The sequence below is a fragment of the Heterocephalus glaber genome, unplaced genomic scaffold, assembly GCF_053883595.1.
Source record: "Heterocephalus glaber isolate CG9 unplaced genomic scaffold, H.glaber_assembly_v1.0 deba00001532, whole genome shotgun sequence".
In the NCBI taxonomy this organism is placed as follows: Eukaryota; Metazoa; Chordata; class Mammalia; order Rodentia; family Bathyergidae; genus Heterocephalus; species Heterocephalus glaber.
The window spans coordinates 28,501,495-28,527,572 of NW_028258330.1; the positions used below are offsets into that span (position 1 = coordinate 28,501,495).

The 26,078-nt window shown below is 39.6% G+C and overlaps 1 protein-coding gene across 1 annotated transcript in view; it reads left to right on the top strand.

Moving 5' to 3' along the window:
- The window catches only part of Ctnnbl1 (catenin beta like 1), a 177,611-nt gene that overhangs the window by 46,651 nt on the left and 104,882 nt on the right, over positions 1–26,078 (top strand). The window contains exons 4-7 of the mRNA XM_004867794.4: positions 4,578–4,717; positions 14,317–14,414; positions 22,374–22,467; positions 25,126–25,217. Coding sequence (XP_004867851.2) covers positions 4,578–4,717; positions 14,317–14,414; positions 22,374–22,467; positions 25,126–25,217 — 424 coding nt within the window. The remainder of the gene's footprint in view (positions 1–4,577; positions 4,718–14,316; positions 14,415–22,373; positions 22,468–25,125; positions 25,218–26,078) is intronic.

Below are 26,078 nucleotides of genomic sequence, written 5' to 3' on the forward strand. Positions count from 1 at the left end.
TTCATGACACTTCTCTTGGGCAGTACTAGGGATCCTTCTGATTAATTATGTGTAATACATTGTTTGTGTTTGTGCTAGGCTGAGGGCTCTATAAGTCAGAAACTGGGATTCTCTTGTTATTTCTTATATTTGCAGTACCTAGGACAGTGACTAGCACCTAGTACTATGTGTTTGATGAATACTTGTTGACACATTGCTCATGGTCACACCCAGGTCAATCTTTTTCTTCTTTTCCAAAAATTTTTTTTAAAAAATTTTTTATGAGTCCATGTTTGCAGTAGAAAATGTTTACATTTCTTGTGGAGTTGACACATGTACATAAAACATCTTAATTCCTTTTTTGTGTGTGTCCCCCCTGCCCATTTCTTGATCCCCTTCTCATTTGAGAAAGATCTGTCTCCCTAGTTCCTATTATCTATCTTTTATTTGGCTCTTTATTTATAATTTGGGTTTCTCATGTAAGAGAAACCATGTGATACTTAAGCTTGTGTGTCTGATTTATTTCACTTAACATTATGATCTCAAGGTATAGCCATTTTCCTACAAATGTTAAGTTCAGGCATTTACCACTATGCCTTGTTACTCATATGACACTGGACCCAGTAGTATTTTTGTGGTGTTTGCCTTTGTATGATTTGATTCTCTACTGTTTTTTGTTTTGATAATTTTCTGACTTTCTAAACTTAAAACATTGGGATAATAGCATATATTTGGAAGGAACTGAGAGGTGCAGTGTGTTCTGTCATTTAAATCTTATTTTTTTATATTACTCTTTATTAACTACCCCCAATGATAAGAATCTAACATGCCAGAGAAACTTATTCCATCATTTAGCATTTCTGACTCAAGATTTTGATTAAGAATGAGAAAGAATTTCAACAAATTCTTGTATGACTTCTTGTAATCTCTGTTGCTTCCCAGAATCACTTTCCATATCCCTCTAAAGTGTGGGTCCTAAAACAGATGTCACAAAGTTATGGTCATCTAATTGACATGAGAACTCTGTTGTCTTCCTTTAAATAGCCTAAACCATAGTAGTATTGGTGTGAGCTACTTTCCTTTGCTCCTGCATTTGCCAGGCACCTACTAAAGTTGTGTGCTGGACCAGTGAGTGTGCCAGTGGCTGGGGGCCAGATCAGAGTAAGCAGTAGCCTCTGTCTTGACAGAACCATCTGATGGTTCTGATTTGTGCGGCAGTCACATTTGACTAAAACCATCAAGTCCCTTCTATACATGTGCACTTATGAGACTGCATCTTTCCCACATCGTATGTTTATCTTTTTTGCCTCAGTAACTTCTGTGTGGATTCCAGATAATTTTGTCCAGTTAGATTTGGCACATTGTTATTGCCTGTCAGGACCTTTTGAATTGATTCTGTTCTCTGTCTCTTTAAGCTTTGTGTTGTATGACATTTGTTAAATTTGCCTTTTCTATATTTTCACCAAATTCATTGATCAAAGCATAATAAAAATAGTTGCACCAAACAAGCCTAAGGACAGAGCCATCAGACAGCAGGACACCAATGGAAGGCTCTCTGTAGGCAGACATTCATTCACAGTTATCATTCAGATCCCCAAATCCTGTCCTAGAACTCAGCATGATTTTGTTTATTACTGTTTAGTGCCCAGTCTCAGTTGCCAGTACTCCTGGTGGACTTAAAAATCTTATTAAGGTGTTCTCCAGAAATCAGAGTATATTTAAAAATATCTGTGTAAGACAAGCCTTCGAGGTTTGCTGAAACCATTAGGTTCAGGGATTATATAGTTCTGCTGCTCCATGGGATATTTGAATCCTGCTCCACCAGCCCTTTTTTTTGTTCTTTTTCAGAGCTGGGGATGGAACTCAGCCTTGGGCTTGCTAAGCAAGTGCTCTACCATTGAGCCACATCCTCAGCCCTGCACCAGCCCTTTTGGCTCGTGATTCTGATTTGGCCTCTGTACTTCAAGTAGTGGGTAACTAGTGCTCTAAAAAAAAAAAATCTTATTTACAGCCATAGTGGAAGAAACCTTTTTAAAAAAGTGATATTGGGGGAGAATCTTAATAAAATATAAAATTTATTTAGAATAATAAGCAGATGAGAATAGGTAAGGAACTGTTGAAAAAGGAGAATAACAAGGGGATGTTTTACAATGAGAGACATAAGACATATTGTAAAGTTATAACAATGTGGAGGTGTGGTCCTGTCTCAGAAATTTGTAGACAAATCAATGAAATGGAGTGAAATCCTCAGAAATAGATTAAAAGATGCATTAAAATTTACTGTATGACATTGAGGCCATACTCTTAAGTGAAATAAGTAGGATGCACGTGTGTAAATACCAAATAGTTTCTCTGGTGTGAAGAACTAAAAGTGTAAATAAGAATTAAAATGTATAATTGATAATGTGAAATTGGAAGAAAAAGTCTGAAGGGGAAGGGGAACTGGGAGGGGTAGAGAAGGAAAGAAGGGAATGGAAAAAATATGAGAAAAGGAAAAAATGGAAACAAAGTCTGTAAACAAGGGTGGAGGGGTTGAAGGGAGGGCTAGGAATGGGGAAAAAGATAAGAACCAAGATACATCATGTAAAGGTACAAATTCACAATGATGAATGTCATTGTACTGTATACCTAAAATGTACCAAAAAACTTAATGAATAAAAGAAATTTAGTGTACGTAACATTTCTTCAAATATGTGAGGAAAAGGTAGATTATGGTACTATATTGCGGCAGTTGGAGAAATATTTGCAGAAATAAAATTTGGCCTTTGCCCTATATTGTGAATTAAAATGTATTTTGGGTGGATTAAATGTTTAAATATATATAAATGTAGAAGTATACCATAAAACGTATCTGGTTTTAGCATAGAAAAGATCTTGCTCAGGATATTTGTAAAGTTCATAAAGCATGATAATTTGACTACTTGAACTTATGAAAACCTTAATGTCAAAAAATAATAAAATAACCATTATGTCAAAAAGCACAAATGTATGAATTAGAGCACAGATACTTTTCTCTTTTTTGCAGTATATGACAGATTAATTTCCTTAATATGAAAAGCATTTATAAATCAATAAATGAATACTCTGATTTAAAATGGGTAAATAAATACAAATAGTAAACACTAGAAAAATGTAACCATTTCAGTATCAGAAATACAAAAATTTTAAAAAGCCTATTTTCCTATCTTGAATTAGAGATTTTAAGTAGATAGTATTGTTTTATGAATAGGTTAAAGGGAAACAGGTCTTCACACACTGTTGTTACCTTTCTGGCAGCACATATCAAAGTCTGTTAAGTCATGCACACTCTATGACTCAACACTTTCCTTCCTGGGAATTTATCTTAACACAGTAATTATGAATGCATGCATCTAAGTGTCATTTGTTACAAGGGAAAGAATTGGAAACTTATCTGAGTGTCTAACAAAGGGGATTGGTTAAATAAATCATGGTACGTCAACACAAGGGAAAATACTGTGCAGCTATTTAAAATTTATGATTTAGAACAGGAACTACTGGTAAACTTAGTCTCCCATACACTCGGATTGATTGGTGGTCTCTTGGACCGCTATGTTGTGAAGAATTCTGAAGCCAGGTCTGAGCTCAGCAGGGAAAAGTGCTTTGGTACTGAGGGATTTTGCCATAGGAGGAGAATGACTGGCAGGAGTGGTGTCGGGTTTGGCTTTTCCTGTTGTAGAAGAATGTTTAATGAGAGAGAGGCTACATAAGTGGCTAAGCCAGGATCAAGTCCAGGCAGTCTGCTCCAGAGTCTGTTTAACCACCCTTTCCTCACAAACATGCTCAGTCAAGTATTGTTCAGTTATTTTACGTGGATTAACTCATTTCCTTCTCAGAATACATCTTCCTGTCTTATTCATCCACGGCTTAATGGACATTTCTTATATGTCAAACACTGGGGAGTTGTTTGCAGAGTGAATGCAAAGAAGTTTTTTTCTTAGTACCTGGGCAGAGGTTTGCTGAAAGGTTCAGTTGTGGAAATGTAAGTGAAATAGTATGCTGTGGAACATGTGATAGTGATAACAGAATGCCAGAGTCTAGATCGGCTTTACTTGGAACTTGCCTTGCAGTCAGCTCATTGGAGAGAGCATGAGGGGGAAGAATGGTTTTGGGGGCTGATGTGGAAACTGACTGTCTTCCTTTGGATGAGGGGAATAATTGGCTCTTCAACTGAAAAGAGAAGTACGAGAAACCTTTTTAGAATGAGTAGGATAGCTAGTTCAGGGCAACAGAATGAATTGCCACACCAAAGGATAATGGTATCTAATCCATAGGACTGGTGGGCAGATCATTTAATGCTGCAGAATGCTTTGAGAGCCTCTAAAAGGCAGCTTGTGACTGAAGGAGTAAGGGGAGCCCTGTAATGAGATCTGAAGCCAAGATTGATTTTTGTAATGAGGAGATCGATTTCCCAAGGAAATTGTGTGACAGTATGATGTTTGGATGAGCGTACTTCTTGGTTGGTCTGTTGTAGAAACTTTGACAGATTGTCTCTTTGTCTAGGTTATGTTGGTATTTGCTGCTCATCGCTGACAGTGCCCTTTTCCTTTCAATGATGCTGTCTTGTTCTCCCCTTCTAGGTTTATGGAATCCGAGCTGGACCTAAATGACATCATTCAGGAGATGCACGTGGTGGCCACCATGCCAGACCTGTACCACCTTCTGGTGGAGCTGAACGCAGTGCAGTCACTTCTCGGGTTGCTGGGACATGATAATACAGATATCCTTTCAGATCTGTCCTCAGTAGAAGGCTGAAATGGGGAAGAAATCCTGTTTACTCTCTTCTGGCAGTCTCTGCAGATGTGTGCTGTCATGTCCAGTGTTCTATTTCCATTCTGATTTTCTTCCATTTTGAAATACACGCTGGTCTTTACTTACCTGAAAATCTGGTTTTTATCTGTTGATAAACCTTGGCAAGTTCTTAATGGTTATAATTGCTTTTATTAATACCAAAATTTAATGTGATATGTATATGTTCATACATTAACAACATTAATTTTCAGGATCTGAGTTTGGAGGCCCCCTTATTGAGACAACACCAGATTTGAATGTGTTGATCTAGACATCATTCTGCTAACAGACGGGCAGAAGAGTTGTGACCAGAGGCAGTGAACCATGGTAGAAAGCACATTGGGAAGTCCAGGGGATAGAAAAGGTCATCCATTTTGTTCACTGCTGTATTCCAATTCCTTAAAAGAAAGGCTGGGTGCCCACTAAAGAGTATTTTGTTGGATGAACATTAGACCTAAACAAACAAGCTGTTTGACTCCTGGCTTCTTTTCTTGTGTAAAATGTGGTGCCCCTCCTCATCTTGATATTCTTACATGCACAAGTAAAGTTAATTGTTTTTGCTTTTTAGTGTTATTGAGAGAGTCAAAGAAATTGTGTCTAGCACACGATTCCTGATACATAGTAGGCACTTGGCGAATGTTCTTTATAGCTGAGTTTGAGTCATGACATCCAAAACCATTTTATACTTTGTCTTAGCCATCAGATGTGCAATAGCTTTAATGTGAAAGGTTTTTGATGTGCCTGTGGATGGGGTTATGTTCATTAAACCAAATTCTCTCCCAATAGTTGTTCTGTTTGAATCCAGATTTCTAAAGGTAAAAGACAAATGTAGTTAGTCTGCTTGAGTGATATTCATGGGAAATCTACTGCTGCTTCATGTTATTTTCATCTTTCTGGTAATCTCTCTCCTGAGAGCATGTCTGACTAGGTTCTTTCCTGCCTGATAATTCTCATAGAAATAAATCAATGAAAATTTTTAATGTAGGCTACTTGAAGGGCAATTTAAGGTATTTCTGATGCTTCGTAAAATGGTAGGCAGTATTAAGAATTGCTCTGCCAGTTCCCAGATTGATGACTGTGTTTGCCAGATTTGCTGTGGGGTTCTGGGTTGTATATGGGAACCCTACTTAACTAGCTTGTTTCTGGGTGGTAGACTCAGTGTAAATACTCATGAATTCCTTCAGTAGACATGCCTCAAGTGCTGTTAGGTAACAGGTGCTGTGCTAGGCCCTGGGGAGCCTCAACTGTACTGGATGCTCACACAACATCAGTCAGTAAACATATACTGGTATTATCTTTGTCAGTTTGTAACAGAATATGTACTGAGTGGCTGATAAATAGCAGGAATTTATTTCTCATAGTTCTGGAAGCTGGGAAGTTCAATATCAATGCACTGGCAATTTTGAGTCTGTTTGGTGTCTGTCTCCTGATGCGTAGACAGCTGTTTTCTTGCTGTGTCCTTACATGGTGGAAGTGGTGAGGGGACCTCCTGGGTCTTTTTTATAATTATACTAATTTTTGCCCTCATGATCTGATCACTTCCCAAAGGTCCCATCTCCAAATACCATCACATTGGAAATTAGGTTTCAAAATATGGATTTGGGGGAGGATGTAAACATTCAGTCTCAAGTGGGTATTTACCATATGACTGGCCCTATTCAAGGTCCTAAACAGTCCTCATAGATAGGGACTGAGTGTTCTAGTTGTGACGTCGCCTTTCAGTTCATCTGTAGAACAGTAGATTTCAGAATCTGATCAATCTTACAGTAACAGTCTAGTACCATGTTTCTTTAGTGACATTCCTGAGGCCAGATGTTGGACTACTAAACATTGAGGTTGAGGTTGCCACTCCAGGTCCCTGGTTTCCAGTTCACTGTTTTCTTAATGTCCCTAGATTTTACTGCATCCCTAACAGAGTTATCCTGTATATTAATACCGAAACTACTTATTTTGTTTCTGGAAATACGGCTATCATTCTTTTTGTCTTCCTGCTAACTCAAAATAATAATAGCAGCTTCCTGAAGACATTGACATTTTGCTGATTCACCAGCTCAGTTCCTGCTGGGGAGAGACTGACAAAAGAAGTGCTGTTCGGCATCGGCACAGTTGAACAGCAAGGGCACAGATGCTCCAAGTTGTTAAATTCTGGTCTTTAAAAAAGAAAATAAAGCACATGCCCCTGTAATATCTCTGACAGACTGCTATTTCCTGCCTGTTTTCTGAGAGTTAAAGTGAGTTTCCCCCACTTGATTCCCAACCTTCATCCAACTGCCCTACTGATATTTTTAAAAATCTGATTTTTAATTATGCCCTACATCACATTTAAAGTGCATTTGAAATTTTTAAATTACCTTAATTTTAATTAGATGCAGCAATTAGGGTAAATGTCATCCTCCTTAAAGTACAGTTTTTCTTGAAAGTGATTTCAGGAAAGGGTGGGCCCTCTTGACTTGCAGCTAACATAACCTCTGCTGGTTGGAACGCTGATCTCCCTGCAATGTTGCACTCTGCTTCTTGTCTTATCTGTGATCTATAATGGGAATTTTTCTTCAGGAAACGGTTGTTAACAATTTACTGTTGTACAGCTGTAACTGCCTCAAACACCTTACCATGAATAAACAATTTCATGGCAGTCATGACTTAAATTCTTAATCTTTTTTAACTCTTCGTTTATCAACAAGGACCATACATGGCTGGTTATGTTCCCAGCAAGCACAGGTCATCTTTGCTTTGTCCTTCTCAGAGAAAACGTAAACTATAGAGATTTTAATTGGATCAGAGGCTGGTTTGTTGTAACCTTAAGAGGCAGAGGATGTGAGAAAACAGCTTGTGCCTTGTCCTTTCAACCGTGAGAAGCGGCTCCAGAGTTTATTCTGGCGCTCTGCATCACTGCTGCTGGTGGGGGCTTGTCAGCGCTTCTGTGCTGTCTCCTCCCAGAGAGCCTGAGCTCAGCCATCACCATGGATTGGCCGCAGAGAGGAATTCTGGTCTGTGAAGAGCTCTGGGGAAGGGGTATTCACCTCACACAGTATTGAAGTGTTGCTCTAAATCCATTTGGAAGGTGCAGAAGGTAGAATCCAATAGCTGCTGCCATTTCAGAATACTGCTTTTTAAAAAACAGTTTTCTGTAAAGTAAATCATTTAAACATGTTTAGAGCCCCTTTTATAAATGGTTTGGATTGTTTCTAAAGAAAAATAAAACCAAAGGTACATATGAAGATATTTTCCTAAGATACTCTTTAAAAACCAGTTTACCAGTTTTTGTCATCTAGCTTAAGCCATATCTCTCAGTTTGCCTAAAAGAACAAGGAGGAATAAAACAATTGAAAGATAAAACCTCAGATGATGGTGGGTCACCCCTTCTATCTTAAAAAGAAAGAAAGAAAAAACCACCATGGCACCAAATTCTTAAGTATCTTGTTTTTGTATTATTTGCCACATTCTCAGCTTGAGTGACGAGTCAGTGGAATCCTTTCTAACATCTTTATGGTAGATTGCTGATGTTTGTTGGGTTTCTCCTTTCTATGATAAGCATATTGTATACAGTAAAGGAAACAAGAAGTAATAGCCATAGTTCAGAGTGAAACACTCAGATTACTACTCCCATGTTGTGCCCTTGGAGGGGTTTGCTTAGGAGATGCCACTGAATTCTGAGGAGGTGTGGATCATTTGTGGCTTGGGGTGGTCAAGGAATTGAGGGCTGGAGATGGGAAGCTTCAGAGGGATGTGAAAATTAGGGAGCATTTCAGGTTTACTTACATGGCCTCTACCTTTGCAGTGGAAACTGCCTTTCTTCATATGCAAGAAACCTATGTGGTCTTTTTGGTTGTTCATGTAGTCACTGGAAATGTGTCAGGATTTCAGGCCCAGTTTTGTTTTTTAAAAAAATCAACACAACTCTCCAGCTAAGTGCCCTGTTCTTTAATTTAAAAAAATCAAGTAATCTAAACCAAGTTTATTCAGTCTCCTTTCTCTCCACCCTTTGTGATTTTGAAAAGTGAGATCTCATTGTAATGTTAACTTCAGTCCTCAGTCCTGGGCATTGTGTAGAAATGTTCAAGAAGGAAAAGTATGCAAGTTGGGTTTTAGTCATCAGTGCTGATGGGACAGCTCCTTTCCAAGTGGCATGATTTCGATGAGTGGTCATGACCACTGCTTTCTGAATTACCATTTCATTTTCTCAGACTCTAGAAAGCCAAGAGGGCTTGCAGAGTTGTCCAGTTAGATTTTATAAAGAATTACTGTGAGAATTTGGACAAGAAGGAGCAGACAGGTTTTTAGATCAAGAGGGATCAGTTGAACTTGAGCAGTTTAGGTTTGAGAAGGCTAAAGTAAAACAGACTGACTGAGACACATGTTATAGACCCAGCATTAATGAGCAAGAATCGAGCTGGGGAGGGTTGAGCCTCCTAAGGGGATTTTTTCTAATTGGACTGGGAGGCAATTGTTTATTGCTCTATTGCTTTCCTGCAAGCCCTGTCTAATAAGACTTGCATATTTGGAGCTGTTGTTTTACTGGGAGCGGTTCTCATTTTGTTATTTCCAGAATCAAAATTCTACCTAAAACAATTAACTTGTTTTTCTCATCTGTCATCTGACGACTTTTTTTTTTTGGTACCGGGGATCAAACTTGGGTCTTTGCGCTTGTGTAGCAGGCGGTGAAACCACTGAGCTAAATCCCCGACCCTACTTTTTTTTTTTAAGCCAGTTAAATATGCTCTGAAGAAAGCAGATTAGATAAAAAGTACCAGAATGGCAGTGTAGGAAAAGGACCTCTTAGTGCAACCTTTGATCTTGTTTATGGGCTTTAGGTGAAGTCCATGTGCCTGGAAGATTAGAGTGGTTACAGCCTGCTTTGGACATTTCTCCTGCAGCATAATAGTGCCCAGTAACATAAGTATACACTTAATGTTGAAGGAACACATCTCCATGTTAGTGTGATCTAGAACTGTAGTCAAATTAAGGGTTCAGGTTCTTTCTAGGTAGCTTTGTGCCAGCTATTTTAAAAGGAGAAAAAACCCATTTTATCTGTTTGAAATTCATCTGCATTAACTAAGCTATATCTAATTACTCTCCTATCTAGGACTAAAAGAAAAAATTTAAAACCCCACATTTGTTGCATTAAATCAGTTATATCCTCTGAATCCAGACTGGTTAATTTTCTTAAAGCCTTTTAGAAATGACTTTTTAAAAAAGTCATCGGCTTAAAGCATCTTAATTCTTCTTCCTCTGTTTTTTTTAAAAAATAACTCTGTTCCTTGTGGACATATCTCATTGGGGATTAATAAGATTAACATTCAGTTTTTGTACCAAGACTCTTAAGTGGGATCAGGCCAAAATACAAATATCAAGAGTCAGAAAATAGAAGTAAACAACATTCTTTCTCCAAGACCCATTACATTATGGATCATTTCTTACCCAGCTGGTCTTTCCTGCTTCACTGTTCTTATACTAGCTGATTGTCCCAATAGTGGACAGGTAGAGAGGGAGTGAGTGGGGTGGCCTTTCTACTCAACATGACAAAAGAGGCTATCAAAAACTGTGTTTAAGTAATTCTCAGAGAGACAGGCTCTCTGTTTTCCTATTATACTTGGACAAGAGAACCTTTTACCCTGTGAAATGAAATGGTAACTACAGTGGAAAAGCATATCACCTATGCCCAGTGTCTGCTTGTGAAGAAAGGCTGAGTGGGTGGCAGACCAAGCTGAATTTTTTCATCAAGACTGAGAGTTTGTTCATCTGTCAGTGTTTAGTTCTGGTTCTTGTTCCTTTCCAGTCTTCCACTGACCTTCTCTGTCTTTTGGGTTATATTATCTAGATGTTGATAATCACAGTTATGGTCTCATTACTGCCTTGCTAAAATGCTGTTTTGTAAAAGTTGGGAATTTATGTCAAACCAATTAATGATAAGGTTGATGACATATTTGTCAGACCTGTTGAGTAGCTGATTTCTTTTTAATTTCTCAAAAGAAGCAGGAAAGTAGGCAAGGAAATAATTCAATGGGACAGACTTTTCTTGGTTAAAGTTAGACATATACTATTCCTATATAAAATCACCAACATTGTAAAAACATTTTTTCCCTTTTTTTTTTTTTTAAGTTCTTAGGTTTAATGTGACACATTCGTGGCATGGTGTAAGACTAATGAAAGAAAGAAGTGATATCTGGTTCATAGGCCCTCTTAGGGTGAAAAAGGACTCCATCAATCTGAATGTCTGTGGCACAGCTGAAATATAAAATTAGATCTTCCAAGCCATTGTAACCTAGAAAGGAGATTTGCGTCTAAGCTGCTACTGTAGATTTTAGAGGCCTTGGGAAAAAGAAGCCAATAGTGAGGGCTTGGGACATTCTCTGAGAAGATCTAACAATCTGTATTTAGTGCCTTCATATTTGTGAATATTTTAACTTGGCCTTTGGTAGACCAGTCCTCTTCATTTCTTATAGCTATACAGTAAGATGGGGCAGATACCATTACCCCCATTGTGCAGATAAGGACACTAAAATGCAAGGAAATATAGAGGCTTGTACAATATTACATGGCTAGTGATAATTATGGGGTCATTTAGCTCACTAAAGATGCAAAGCAAAGAGGACTGTGACAAGATTCTTGTCCTTTAGCTTGCTCTGACTTCTGGTCCGTGATTCTTTCAGATATACAGATGCTCCTTAATTTACAGTGGGGCTATGTCTCAGCCCATTGTTAAGTTGAAATTAGCGTAAGTTGAAAAATGCATGTCATACACCTAACCTACCAAACAATGGCTTAGCAACACAGTACACAGGAGTATCAGGTGTTCACTGTTTTGATCACTTGGGTGACTGGGAGCTGGGATTTGCTCCTTCTGTCCACCATCACCACAGAGTATTGGAAAAGATCAAAATTCAGAATTCTCAGTATAATTCTACCAAATGCATATTGTTTTTGCACCATGATGTCAAAAAATTATGTCAAACTGTCATCACTTAGAGATCATCAATACTCCACCTGTCTCTTAAAGCTATTTAGTTCATAATTATCACATACTATTAAGTATGTAATCATACTTGGTGCTACTGAAGGGATGTAATCATAATACTCATGTGTGCCTGATTCAGTTCCTTGTCCCATAGATAGCAGACTCTACAGTGGATGGCTGAGTGCGTGAGTAGGTGGTTATGTGAATGATGCTAGAAGTGTTAAACAAGCATGTGAATGGATTATATGATTTTTGCATTCCATGTCTAAGAACTTTTCAAGAGAATAAATGTGAAAGTATTTTAGATGGGGGAGCTGTTAACATTTTGTTCTTTTTCCTGAGATATTTAATAACTTGTGGTGGAAATAAATGACAGTCCCCCTCCACCCCCATGGTTGCAGCAGCATCAGCAGCTAGAAGTATTTGAATCTAGCCATGTTTAAACTCAGTGCATCTCCCCTCATGCATTAATATGAGGTGTAGCAGCAGAAGTTCTTACTTAAATCAGGTGGACCTAACATTCTCTCTTAACTATTGCAGTGACTTTAGCTAATTTAATCACTCTGAGCTTTAGCATTCTTGACTGTGAAGTAACATGGCACCTGGCTTTATGATGACTTTAAAAGATGGTGGCCTTTATGATAGAGACTATTTTAGTCTTTAGAGAGGGAGAACTACTCATTCCTGCCAGCAGGAGAAGCTTTTGGGTTTCTGGGGGTTAGTTGGTATCCTGATGGCTTTATTTTAAAATTGACTTAAATGACTTATGTGTTTTGGTTTACTATATAGTAAGTATGACATGTGGTGTTTTGTATCAACGGCCTTCTGGCTACTTTGTTAATAAAGAAGGTAAGCATGAAGGATTTTTGTTAGAAGACCTTTAAGCTCTATACTCTTCCAGTGCTCTGTTTGGGTTAATACTACCTTTCAGAGTGAAAGAATAAGATATAGAGAGCTTAATTACTTACTCATCATGGTCATCTAATCAGTTAGAGATGAAGAAAGCAAACTTCCAAGTAGTATTTCCTTCAGTGAAAGATGTTCAGAATATACTCAGAACATTAGTTAGCAGTCTTTATTGTTCTTGTTAATATCCAGAATCTTCTATTTTTTTTCTCTCTAGTGCTAATGAAACTTCCCTGGGTCTGACCCTTGTCTTACTTCTGGTTTCCATGGTATGGCAGCTTTGGAAAAGGTCTTCTTCCTTTAGGCCTGCCCCTCCTTTCCCCAGTGACCCACCTCTACTGCCTCCTCTGTGTCCACCCCAGCCCACCCTTACAGTACAGAAGTAGGTCCTGCACCAGCCCTGAAGTTATTCTTTCAAGATGTTATTTTTTTCATATAATTATAATTTTCTCCCCCATTTCTCTTCCCTCTGTTCTCCAAATGCCTCACACATCCAATTTCTTTGCTTTTTTTATTCCTCTACTTTTGCTTTTTAGCTTGCTTGCCCTCATCTTTTTAGTTGCCTGTTTTCTGACCTATCTTTTTCTTGTAAGTCATTCCTAATCTCATAGCTGAATTCAGGATGTCTGCAATTTATGGTGTCTATATTCCTCATTTGTTACATGTTAGTATTGCCTGTGGAATATGATTTTTCAACTTCATCGTTTTACCAATGGGGAAACTGAGGCCCAGAATGACTAACAGATATCGTCTTATCACCTTATGGGGTTTTATTTATCATGAGTGTTTAATAAATGTAGGTTGGTGGGGCAAGGGATATGTGTATGTGTGTGTGTGTGTGTGTGTGTGTGTGTGAGAGAGAGCCAGAGAGAGAAAGAGAGATCACATGTGAGAGGGAGCAAGAGGGTGGATGTGTGTGTTTCCAGGTAAAGGAAGGATAGTTATGAATTTAGTTTTGCCTTCTGATTTCCTTTTTTTTCCCTCTCTTTTGTGTTTCCTTTTCCTTATATTTCTCCTTCTTCCTCCCATTTTTACCTAGTGTTTACTTCCCATTGTTCACCTTTCTTTTATGCCTACAGCAGTGTGGCCTTTGAGAGAAGTTAGTGGGGCCCTGTGTAATCTCATGGAAATCCTTCCCTCTACACCTAACCAATTTGGCCCTGGCCTGCCTGCTCTCTGAAGGCTCCTTGGTGAACCCCAGCTACGGGTACTGCTATTGGAGGGGAATTGTACCAAGTTATTGGTAGGTTTAAAGATGCTGGCCTATTTCTCATGGAAAAGCAGCCTCCCAAGTGATCTGTGTAAAGTTTTGAAATTTATGAAGATGTAGTGAACCTACAGACTGAGTTTCCAGGAAGACTGCATCAGGAAAGAGACTGAGGGCCGGGGATTTAGCCCAGTGGCATCATGCCTGCCTGGCAAGTGCAAAGTCCTGAGTTCAATTTCTGGTACTGGGGAAAAAAAAAGAGAGAGACTTGAGTCAGTTAATAACATTTACTGAGCACCCACTGTGGGAAGAACTCTACTGAAGAGATATAATAAAACCAGAATGTGTTGAAGATAAATGGTGGTAAAGTAATTTGATGAGGAAACAGAGGAAACTGAAGATTTTAATAAAGCATTGGTAGGATTTCAGTATGTATGTGAAATCCTTAACACATCTCCACATGTGTCCATAGCTGTGGTTGACTTACTTCAGGAACTGACAGATATAGACACCCTCCACGAGAGTGAAGAGGGAGCAGAAGTTCTCATCGATGCTCTGGTAAGTTGCGTGCCTCCCAGCCAGGGTTTTGTGGGTACGCATCGACACCCCATCTTTTTGTCTCAGTGGCATCAGTAGAATTCTGTAGCAGGGATAGACAGAATGAGGCAAGTAAGAAAGAGAAATGCAAGCTGTGAGGTACTTTATTCTGTGGGACTGTGTTAGGTAAGAGGGTAAAGAAGGCCAGCATTTATTAAATATCTGCTGTAGTCAGGCCATTTCACATTCTGTTCATTCTTTTTAATCCTCACCACATCCTCACAGATGGCTATTATTGCTGATATTCCCATGTATGGTTCTGAAGCCAAAGCTTAGAGAGGTAGAACAACTTGCCTGTTGTCACAGAGTTGGAATCTGAACCTGTGTTCACTTTGACTTCACCGCCCCCCCATTGTGTTGCTATTGACCTTTTTATAAAGCGCTTTTGTAGATGTTTGTTTTCTCTTTGGGGCTTTATAATCCCAAGTGCCAATGAAGGCAGGTATTACAATATTACTTACTTTATAGATAAGTCATAAGAAAGGAATTGGAGCTTGTTTAAACCAGAACAAACTGTATAGCTCCTGTAGTCCAGAGTTTATCCTTTGCCTGTGGAAGGAAGCTGGAGCTGTGTAGCATCCACATCCTTTTCTGTGAACCTAGGCCAGGCCTCAAACTCTTCTTCAGCCACTGCTCCAGGCAGCAGCCAGTCCAAAGGAGTTGGTATGTGAGGTAAACCCTGTTGGCCAGGTCCTGTCTAGTTTAATCCCCTGATGTGTATGGAACTCAAGGCAGTTGTGAAGCCTTCCACTGGGTCATTCACCTAGTCCTGTGATAGCTGACAGAAGAGCCTACATGTTCTGATCTTCACCACAGTTCTCTTCCCACCACAGTAGACTCCCTCTCCCACCTGTGATCAAAGAGAGCTCTAGGCTATAAAGGTACCACAGCCAGCCCTGATTCTACTTGTGGAGCTCTGTCCACTCACCTAGCTGTCTCCCTCCTGTGCCTCTGTGGGTTTCCCTTCCCCTTCCCTTTTGTTGATTTCTCCTGCCCTTTCTCTCTGGCATGAGTATCAGTAAGTACTTTTGGGTGTTTTTGTTTGGGTTTTTGTTTTGTTTTGTTTTCTCAGTATTGTAGATTGAACCCAGGGCTTTTACAGAGCTACATCCTGAGCCCTTTTTATGTTTTATTTTGAGGCAGGGTTTTGCTAAGTCACTAAGTCGGCGCAGTTTGCAGAATTTATCAGCAATCATGGTGGCCACTTGGGTTGGAAGCATCTGGATATTTGTTAGGCTGCTCCCTGGCCCCACTCAAGACCCATTGCATCAGATTGGCTGAGTGAGGGGCCCCAAATGATTGTGAGACCCCTCAGCTGCACAGCGCACCCTCTCTTCTCCCTTTCTCTTAAGGTCCTGAACACCAGAAACTTCCCCTGTGCCATGCTTACAGCTGGCATTTGGTGTAAGTGAAATGGGTTGTGAACCCACTAGATGTGAAAAACCATCTCACAGAGAGCAAGGGTGGAGTCCAGCAGGGCTGTGTTCAATTATGATGGAAATTTCTATGACTATTTTTCTTTTAAGCTCCTTCCTTGAGCAGACTACCACTTTTGTAAGATTCAGGACCTTTATTTTTCCCTGGAAGTGCTGTGTACAGAAAGAAAAGGATGCTGCTGGGGAGTCCTTTTGTTTTGAGGAGCATCTGAAGGCAGGCTGTGCCACTTGCTCCTGCACTGTATCCCCACAGTGTCATTTCTGCAGTCTTACCTTCCAGAGGTTAATTACAGTGGCCCTGAGTGAGCCTTCCTGCCTAGTCCCTCGGCTGGTTTTAATTACCATCCTTTGCCCGTGTGAATGGAGGAGACAAGAGAGTAACAGCTAGCCTGGCTGCCATGTATAAAACCTTCCCAGTAGTAGCAGTTCACACAAAGCCTCTTTTATGTCTTCCGTGTTGCCAAGCCCACCAACAAAAGCTGGATCTTGCAGATTTTATTGTCTGTTTGGAAAGAAACAGTTCATCCTCAGTCTTGGGAGCCATTAGGTCGCTGCTATACAGGGCTTTCTGTTTGTTTCTTTTTTATGATTATATTATTTTTAAGATTTTTCACTCAGCTTTAGCCTGGTGGGGCTGGTATGAGTCACAAACATTGAACATTCCAGACTCTTAATATATATTATTGACTTGTCTGCAACGAGTCAGAAGCTATCAGTAAATATCAGAGAGCAGAACTGGAGAGTGGTCTTCCATTTATTTTTCTCTACCCTTGTGCCACATTGAAGAAGAAGTTTGATAAGTATTCTCATATTACAAGGATTGAGTTGTCTTTGTAGTTTTAATTTGGGCCAATATGAGAGGCCTAGAATTGCGTGAGCAGAGGCTAGAGGGCACATGGCAGGATTTATTGTGGTGTGCAGTTTTCGGTTATTGCCTTGGTCGTTTTCCCAGTTGGAAGTCCGAAGCAATAGAATAGCACATTTGTGGGGCAAGAGTGCTGTCCTGGCATCCTTGGAGATCTTTGGGGTTTTAAATTTTGGTTCACATCCACTGCTGTTCTTTATACAAAGGGGAAATATTTGTGTTTTGGAGCAAGTCAATATGGAGCCTGGAAAGTGGACTCCAATTTTCTGAAGAGTAATGTGAGGGTGTATTGCTTTAATGGCAGCTCTCTGGTTTGCCTCTCCAAAGGCAATTTGGAACCCCTGGAGAGTCTCATTAGACTGCAGTCATTTTTCTACTTACTAGTCCCCAAACTTGCCATGAGCTTGGTAGTCCCATGCCTTTGAGCTCCTGTCTGCAGCTTGGCCCACCTTGCTTCTCCGGGGCCACTTGGTTGGTTAAAGCCTAACTTAAACCCTAGCTCTTCTGACTTTTTTACAAACTCACCACCTCAGCAGAATTTGTGTTCCTTACCACATAGTACATCCTAGAACTTAACCACATTGGACCATAGGCCTCTGTTTGTAAGTGTGTCTTTCCTAAGTTGTGTTGTGATCCTCATCCATGGGATTGTCTTGAGTGGTAGGTAGATCTGTCACATGCCAAGTCTGTGTCCATAAAAAGTTACTCCACACTCTTTTTTGTCTATAAAATGAAGATAACTATCAAAGAGAGCAATAAGTGAGATATATAATAAGTCTTTAAGTAGTCTAATACAGAGTAAACACCCAATAAATGTTGGCCATCATTGCTCTAAAGGTATCATGCATGGCAGATAGTAAGCATTTAGTAAATGTCAAGTTGATATGATAAAAATCTGCTGCACAGTGAGAAGTTTGTGTTTGTTGAACTTAAAATTTTTCAGTTCAAAAAATGTTTCAGAAAACATATTGTATCAATATTCAAAAAAATTTGGATGGCATGAGCCTAAATAAGACATGCAAAGATAGAGATTTAGTTTACTTTGTACAAGATGAGAAATAAGCAGTGATATGATAATACAAGACAGAATATTGAGAACAGCTGTGAGGTGCAGGCTTCTGTGGAAGTGAAGGCGAATTCTGATGGGGAATAATCAGGAAGGACTACAGAGCTGCAGGTATTGACCATGGCTTCTGAGAGGTATCACAGCTGGAGCAGGGGGAAATGTGGCTGGGCTGTGAAGCTGGCTAGGAGCCACCATTTTCTGTAAAGAATTTCAAAAGGTGGTTTTAATGTGGAGAGCTAGGGCACTACCTTCATACTCATTCTTGCCTTCAGTTAACCCTACCTAAATGTTAAACTTTGATCCCCAGATTGGCTTGGCTCAGACCTGGTTGGCATTATATTTGTGATGCTCAGGCCAGGCTGAGCTGGGCAGACTTCATGTTGCTGAAAGGGTGCTTACTATGTAAATTTCTGGATCCTGTCCCTTCCTATTTCCATTAATTTCTCAACTTAAAATGTATTTGTTCCTAAGCAAAATTCTCTTGTTCATGTATTCACTAAATGTTTACTGAGTGCTTGGCATGCTCCAGATCCTAGGAACTGGGTAGCTATATGACTGACAGAGCTCTCTGCTTTGGTGGAGCTTATATCCAAATGTAGGAAGAAGCAGTAGATAAGTAAACAAGAAAGCTACTAGATAGTGATTCTTTGTTATGTGGAGAATTAAAATGGAGTAATGTGATGTTGGGTGTCAAGAAGTCAGGTTGGATTCCATTGTGAGGAAAGGCCTGAGTGATGAGAAGAAAGTCATTCAGTGCAAGGTGAGACAGGGCCAAAGACAGACAAGAATGAACTTGACCTAATGAAGGAAAGAGAGAAGGCCATCTCAGTAGAGTGTAGCCAGATGAGGAGAATAAGTCAAGATCACCCCATACTGGACGCTGTAGGCTCCAGTGAGAGACTGGGGTGGAATTGCCAGTGTAGACAGGTGTAAGCAAGGAACTGATAATGCAGTCTGAGCAAACATTTTAAAAAGACCACTCTGGCAGCTGCCATGGATATAAAATACAAGAGTGAAAGTTATACAGTGGAAGTTAAAATATCATTAGCTAAAGTGACAATAGGCCTGAGTTTAGGATGATGACCATATGTACATATTACATATGTATATATTACCATATGTATCCTCAAAACTTGTTTGATGAAGAGCCAGTGAATGCAGTTTTTTAAATTTTTTTCAATTTTTATTTCTAAAAGCCAAATTTAATAAATGAATGCATGCCAGATAAAAATACAGAATAACTGAAAACCAAATAATTTAACAGAAAATGCTCTGTGTTGTACATTTTATTGGTAGGATAACTTGTTAAAGTAACAAATCTGAAAGCACATTTTGCTTTTGCTGGAAAGAAAGTACTATGTTAGAGAAGAGCTTGAGAGAAACTGGAAATTGTTTGTGAAATGTCAGCGTATGATACTGTCTATGGCAACGCAACAGCCAGGGATGCATTGTATCCGTGTGTTCACACGCATGTTTGTACAAGCAGCAGAAACCAATGGCATGGACCCCAAAAGGAAAATCACAACAGGTTTACTCTGTAAAACATGCTGGGTTACAACCACAGACTACCCAAAACAGAGACGGAGCAGGTGCAGGTCTGCGTTTGTTGCATTACCGAATGGGGGGTAATCATGCAATATAGCTTGAGTTTCTCGTATCATGATAAACACCCAGGATTACTAGAACCGGAAAGCATGTTTTACAAGGACAGCAGAGTGGCGCTATAGAAATGACAGAAAGTTCCTTCAGAGTGCAGTTTTTTTTTAATATAAAATCTTTTCTAAATATAAAAATTTAGAAACTCCTAGGAGGTAGAAAAACTCCAATCTAAGTCTTATTGTTAAAACTATATTGTTAGGTTGTACCAAATAGAAAAAGAATCCTTAAAACCCTCTCATCTGTCTCTCTTTATTTCCTCCTTTTCTCTTCTATCTATCCTCTTTGGTCATGTCTGATTATGCCCTTGAACTTTGTCTCAGACCTGCTGGAATATTGTTTGGGGAGTCCTGCTAACAAGCAGAAATAGCTAGAGACTTATCAGGAAACGTCAGGCCTAAGACAGTCCTGATTTCCAAAGCTAGCGTTGCTCTGGCTGATGCTTTAATCCCTGAGCAGGATTTGTTTTTAGTTTCAGACTTTGTTGCAGGTCCAGAAAATTGAAGGTAGACCCAAGGGGTTAGAGAGAGTAGGATAGAATGCTAATTTGTACTTCTTACTAGGCAATATCCAGAGCTATGCATAATATAAACACTTTTCCAAGGGTTTTCTAAGCTAAATGTATTTTGACTGCTTTTGGCCCTACTGCAATCAGATAAAATTGCATTTAACTCAGCTAAACATAAAGTTTCACACTTTGCAAGCTTAAAAAGCCTGCCTGTTAGAAGTTAGATTTGTAACAAGAAAAAAGATTTTTCCTCCAGCTAGACTCCTATTATCCGTAACCATTCAGCTCCAGGATTTAAGTGCGTTGCTCACTGTCACTGTCCCTGCCACTTTCCAGACAGCAGAGATAGGAAGCATAACTAAGAATCAGGGAAAAGGGGAAAAAATTAATGCAGATAGAGCAGCAATAAGCAAGTGAAACTGGCGAAGCAGTTTGCAGAACTGACGAGCAATGTGATACACGGCAGAGTTGCAGTATCTGCCACTTTAGGATTCAGGGGGATTATAAGTCAATCAGGGTGATTCAGGGAAAAACAAACTGTGACATGGTTCATACTTTTCTCCCAGATGTTTTTCTGTTTTCTCTCACATACCGAAATTGTCCAATTAATTAAGGAAAACACTATAGTGGATTTCTTAGGTAAAACTTGCTGGCTGTGAAATTTAAGAACAAGATTATATGTCTCCTGGCAGAAGAGGGGGGAAATCTCTTTCTTGCGTTTACAAGCATTCTCAGTTTTGGCATCAGAATCCTCTTTAGTCTCTTTAGTAGTATCCCCTCATTGCTTCTCCCACCAAGGCACAAAGGAGAGGCTAGCAAAGTGTGATTTACTTGTGATTCAGGTGTTGCAAATTGGTCAATAATTTCAGGTATTCCCCTTGTCCAGATGTTCCCCTTGAATCTCACCCAGAAAGAGCAGAGGCCTCATTTCAAGATCTATCCTTCTTGTCATCGCTTCCATCCACAGGCAGTTTGAATTGGGTACATGGAGTGCCCACTTTCCACACAAGTGCTCAGGAAGGGTTGGTTGAATGAGATAATTTCCTTCTCTCTCTTTTCTTCTCTCTGCTCTCTCTCCTCTCAACAAAGTAAGTAAAGGGTATAATGGGAAAAAATAGAGCTTTCAGGGTCGGTCATTTCTGCCACAAGCTTTGTGAGTTTGGCCAGACTACCCCTCTGCGCCTTTGTTTTGTTACTTGTAAAAGCTATGAAGATCAATGGAGCAATATTTATGAGCTAATTTTAATGCACAAAGTATTCCATCGGTTTAATTCAATTTAGGAAAGTTGGCTGAGTATCTTCTGTGTATAACAGTTGTACTAGACTTTGAAGGGTATACAAAGATGAGTGAGATGAGGTGTTTGCCTTCATAGAACTTGGCCTTTGCTTAGCCAGTGGAGATAATTTGGTATCAAGAGGGGTAAAAGAATAGATTCAAACTCTGTTCTTGAATTTTGGAGCTGCCTTTACCAAACCAAGGTAAAGCATGTCATCTTCATTGATCTTTGTAATTTATCCCCACTTCCTAATGGAGGAAGCTATACCACAACTATGCAGTGGACTGTATCTTCTTGTCTGCCTGCTTAGAAATCTACAATAGATAATCACTTCTTGATGATAGAAAATTAGGGGTTTCCTAATTTGTCTTCCTTGTTGTGCCTCAGGATTGCCCAAGGGCACTCTGCCCAGAGAATAAATTGTCCACAGAAGGTAGCTCAAAATAGGAAAAGCATTATCTCACCTAAGAGGAAGGAAGCCTGGCTTGTGCTTTTGCTGCTCCTATTCAGTAGCTGTGTGGTCTTGGCAAAGTCACCAGCCTTTTACTGTATGACATGGCTACTGCAAGTTTCCTGTTTATCTAAAATGTGTGAATCAAATAAGAGAAGCACAGTGGCTTTTTAATACATTAAATATAGTCCAGATATAAGGTATTTTGTTATGTTAATATTACTTCTTAAAAAAGGGAAGTAGAAATTCTGAAGTAGTAGTTTCATAAAAGCTTAGCATGGAAAGGGAGAATGTGTTAAGTCGAGCCCTAAATTCCGAAGTCAGCATAAAGTATGGCTAGTAAACTTGAACACCTATGGCTCTGTGGCATAGAATAAGGTTCTGGAGCACATGAACTGCTGGCCTGACCTCCACTGGTGTTCTTGTAAGGTGAGGAAGAACCACTAAGGAGGAGGAAGCACACTGGGCCTACTGACCTCAAGGTCACTATAAAGCTCACGAGAAATAATGGAATGGCAGAGTGCATTGTAAACTGCAGGTTGCACGTTATGTTTGTACTTTGTTCATTCAAATAGTGAAGATATGAATATGGGAGTAGGGACAATTGGAGGACCCATCTGTGACCTGTGTCCCTCTCTCCCTTTGCTTCCCTGTTCTGCAGGTAGACGGGCAGGTGGTAGCACTGCTGGTGCAGAATCTAGAGCGCTTGGATGAGTCTGTGAGAGAGGAAGCGGATGGAGTCCACAACACTCTGGGTGAGCAAAAGGGACCTGGTGCTCCTTTCCCCTTCCTCCTTTGTAATCAAGTCAACATGGGAGTATTTTCTTTCCTTCTGCTCCCAAACGGCCTTTTCAGAAATGAAGACCTGTGTGTACCTTTCGTATAACTGCAGCTTTGGTTTGCTTGCAGGTAACAAAGGGAGAAATCCACTAAGTAGGTGACCTTCCAAGACAAAAACCACAGGCTCCTTTTAGCAGACCTTTGCCTCTGAAACTCAGGATAAAATCTATGCAAGATCCCCCTCTTCCTTTGGAAAATATATATTTAAATTTTTTAAATAATTTGTGTTGGTGTTTGTTATCTGTTTCCTTCAATGGAATTACATACTTTGAACAACTATGTTCCTTTAGAGGAAGAACATTTTTTGGAAAAAGACAATGTTTCTTCCCCTTCTTTTTATATAGATAGCTATGTAAACTCTGAGTTGAAATATTACCAACTTGGCTGCTCCTGTATATATGATCCTTAAAGCAGATTCTTTTTCAGTCTTTCTCTTCTTTCTTCTCCTTGAATGTCCCCAGTTTTTCCTTTTTGCAAAGCCGCAAAACCAATAGCCTATTTAAAATGGTGGTTTGGGGTAGTCTTCTTTGTCACTGGTCCCTATCTTATAAAACCAGAGGTGACATCTGTAAGCTGAGGTCGACAACTGAACAAGGCCCAGCAGAAGCGGAAATTTTGATGAGATCAGATTTTTTTCCCTGGTCCTTTGTGTTTACCACAGATTTCTCTTGTAGTTTGAGACTTTCTTCGGTGAGGATTATCACAAAGAAGAGGGAAGATAGGTACCTCAGGAGTGACAAGAGAGAACACAACAGGCTGACATTTGTGGGTTGGCTCTAGTCTAGATCTAGAAGTTGGTATTGCCATCTGTTAGCCTAATGCTGCATTTTGCAGAAGCAAAAACTTGTCAAAAGTCTTGACTGACTTAATAAAAAAGAGGCTGGTATAATGAAGAAAGCACCAGGCTGGCAGCCTGTAGAAGTCTGTCTAGTTTCAGATTGGGCATCTACCAGCAGCTCTGGAAATTAATCCTTGCTTTCCTTATTAAGTGCCTGGTGTTTGTCAGGCACTGTGCTAAGCACTGGGAAAAATTATGATGAACTAGGCATGGCTTTGCTCCTTAAGGGACAGACGGATGAGAAAGTCTAAAACAGAAGGGAAACCCAATACTAGGTAACAAATGATATAATAGGAACTGGTGAAAAACAATGTGAAATTGACAAGGAAGGGTCTCTAAATTGTTAGATAGGAGCAGGTACCAATTGGGGCTGAATAAGAAAATAGGTGCATTTTGACAGGTGGAGACATGGAGAAGGACCTGTGGGCAGGAGGGTGTCATTTGCCAAGTCAGGCATGGCCATGGACTTTGGGAAAGATTAAACATGTGCTGTGGCAGCAGAAGATGGGAGGATGTGAAGAATAAGTTTGTCCAGATCTTGGGAAAGAAAGTGGGGAAGTCTAGAACAAAAGGGAAACATAACACTAGGTGACAAATAGTGTAATAAGAATTGGTGAAATTCTTACTGGGCAATAGGAAGCCGTCTAAAATTTAAGCAGAAGAATAAGGTAAAGGCATAAGAGATTAAATGAATGAGTTGATTTTTTTTAGAAAATGTGAGAAAGTAATTGAGGGTATTGTAACGATCTTCATCTCTTGGGGGTCTCACTGCTCTTCTGTTCCCATGTTTTTGTGTTCCCACTCCCTCAGAGGCTGCCCAGCTTTCGCTTGCCCTTGGTGAGGCCAACCTGGGCAAGCAAGTGACAAAAATGATGGGAGATGTGTAGATTTCTTCAGCACTTTCTTTTTCAGTATATTCTGGGCATTGTGCTTAGGGAACACAAAACTGTCTTTGCTTTGTGATAGTAAGGTATTCTAAAATAGGAAGCAAAAGGGGCCTTGCAGAAAGAAAAACATTTGGTTTAATAAGGAGTATGGATGATGTATGTTTTTAAATGTCCTCCTTTTGGTATCATAGACATACAATAGCTTTTCTTTTCCTTTTTTTCTAATTTTCAATTTCTCTATTAAACAACACTTTGGCTGTTGTAGGAGATAGCAGGATCAATTATTTGCTTCCTAGTTCCTGGCAGCTACCTCTGCCAGCGTAACCTTTCCACTCTATGCACATCATTTTGTTCAGTTAAGAAGGTCATGCTTGCCTCTCTGGCAATGTCTTTGTTTCCTCATGATGCAGAGAATAGAACTGAAAATGACTAGATCAGGAAAGGATTCCTCGCCCTCTAATTTTTTCTCAACATTTCTGCCCAGCCCCGCCCCGCCTAGTTAACAGGTCTCTGGGACTCCAGCACATAAGGACCTGAACAGGCCTTCTGAGGCAGATGTCCATTCTTCTGTGTTCTGCTCTGGTGTTGGTCCCTGTTAGCATAGAAGATCTATTACTTATCCCTTTGGTGAATTCTGTCATCTTCAGTTTTGACTTTTACTTGCAATAGAACAAACAAACAAAAACCACAGCAACTCCCTGGCTTAATCTAAAAATGACAACACAGCATCTGGCTGGGAGGAATACAGGAAAGTGGGAAGAGGAATAAAATGCCTGTCATGGGAAGCAAGCTTATTACAGATGGAAACAAAGTTGTTATCCCCAATGACTGTGTCTGTCTCCTTTCAGCTATTGTGGAAAACATGGCTGAGTTTAGGCCAGAGATGTGTACGGAGGCTGCCCAGCAGGGACTCCTGCAGTGGCTGCTGAAGAGGCTGAAGGTAAGTGTGGCTTTGGGGAGCTGCTGCTCAAACTTCTCAACTCTAGGCATGGCTGCTTCTAGGTGTTGGTATAGATGGTTTCCCCTTCTCAAGTTTGGTAGCTTCTGGTACTACTTGCCCCTTTCTTTGCTTATTCTTTTTTTCTCTTAAAAGGGTCCTCCAGTCCGCCTTTCAGAGGCAGCCACTGTGAACGATATCTGTTTTTCCAGAAATTGTCTGCATATGTATCTCCCAGCCAGATACATATTCCCTCTGTAGGAGAATGTTGTATGTATTTTACAAACAGAACTATATACTTTTTCTTCATGCAGATTGTTTTTTCAGCGAACTAATGGTTGCCTAGTATTCCATTGTACATATATACCTAACCATTCTTCCATTTATGAATTTTTGCCTGTTATAAACATTGCTGCAGAAAATATCTTCATAGCCACATTCTTTTTTTCTTGCACACTTGTTTCAGTTTATCTGTGGGATAAATTCCTAGAAGAATTGATAGGCCAAAGGGTATACACCTTAATATTTTTGGTAGGCATTGCAACATTGTCACCCTGTAAAGACTTCCCCATTGATTTGAAGACATCTATTTCCCACTTTCCTGATACTGGATATTATCAACCTTTAAGTTTTGTTAATCTGATAAGTGGAAATTGGTACTATTTTTAATTTGGAATTTTAAATTCAAGTAGTATTGATTTCTAGTTGTTTATTAGCAATTTGTATTCATCTCTTGTAACTTCATATTTATATCCTTTGTCCATATTTCTGTTTTCATTCTCTTAACATAGTCTTGACCATCTTTTTAACAGTTAGTGCTATCTCATAGAGTAAATGAGAAGAAGGAGAGCAAAGCTATTTTAG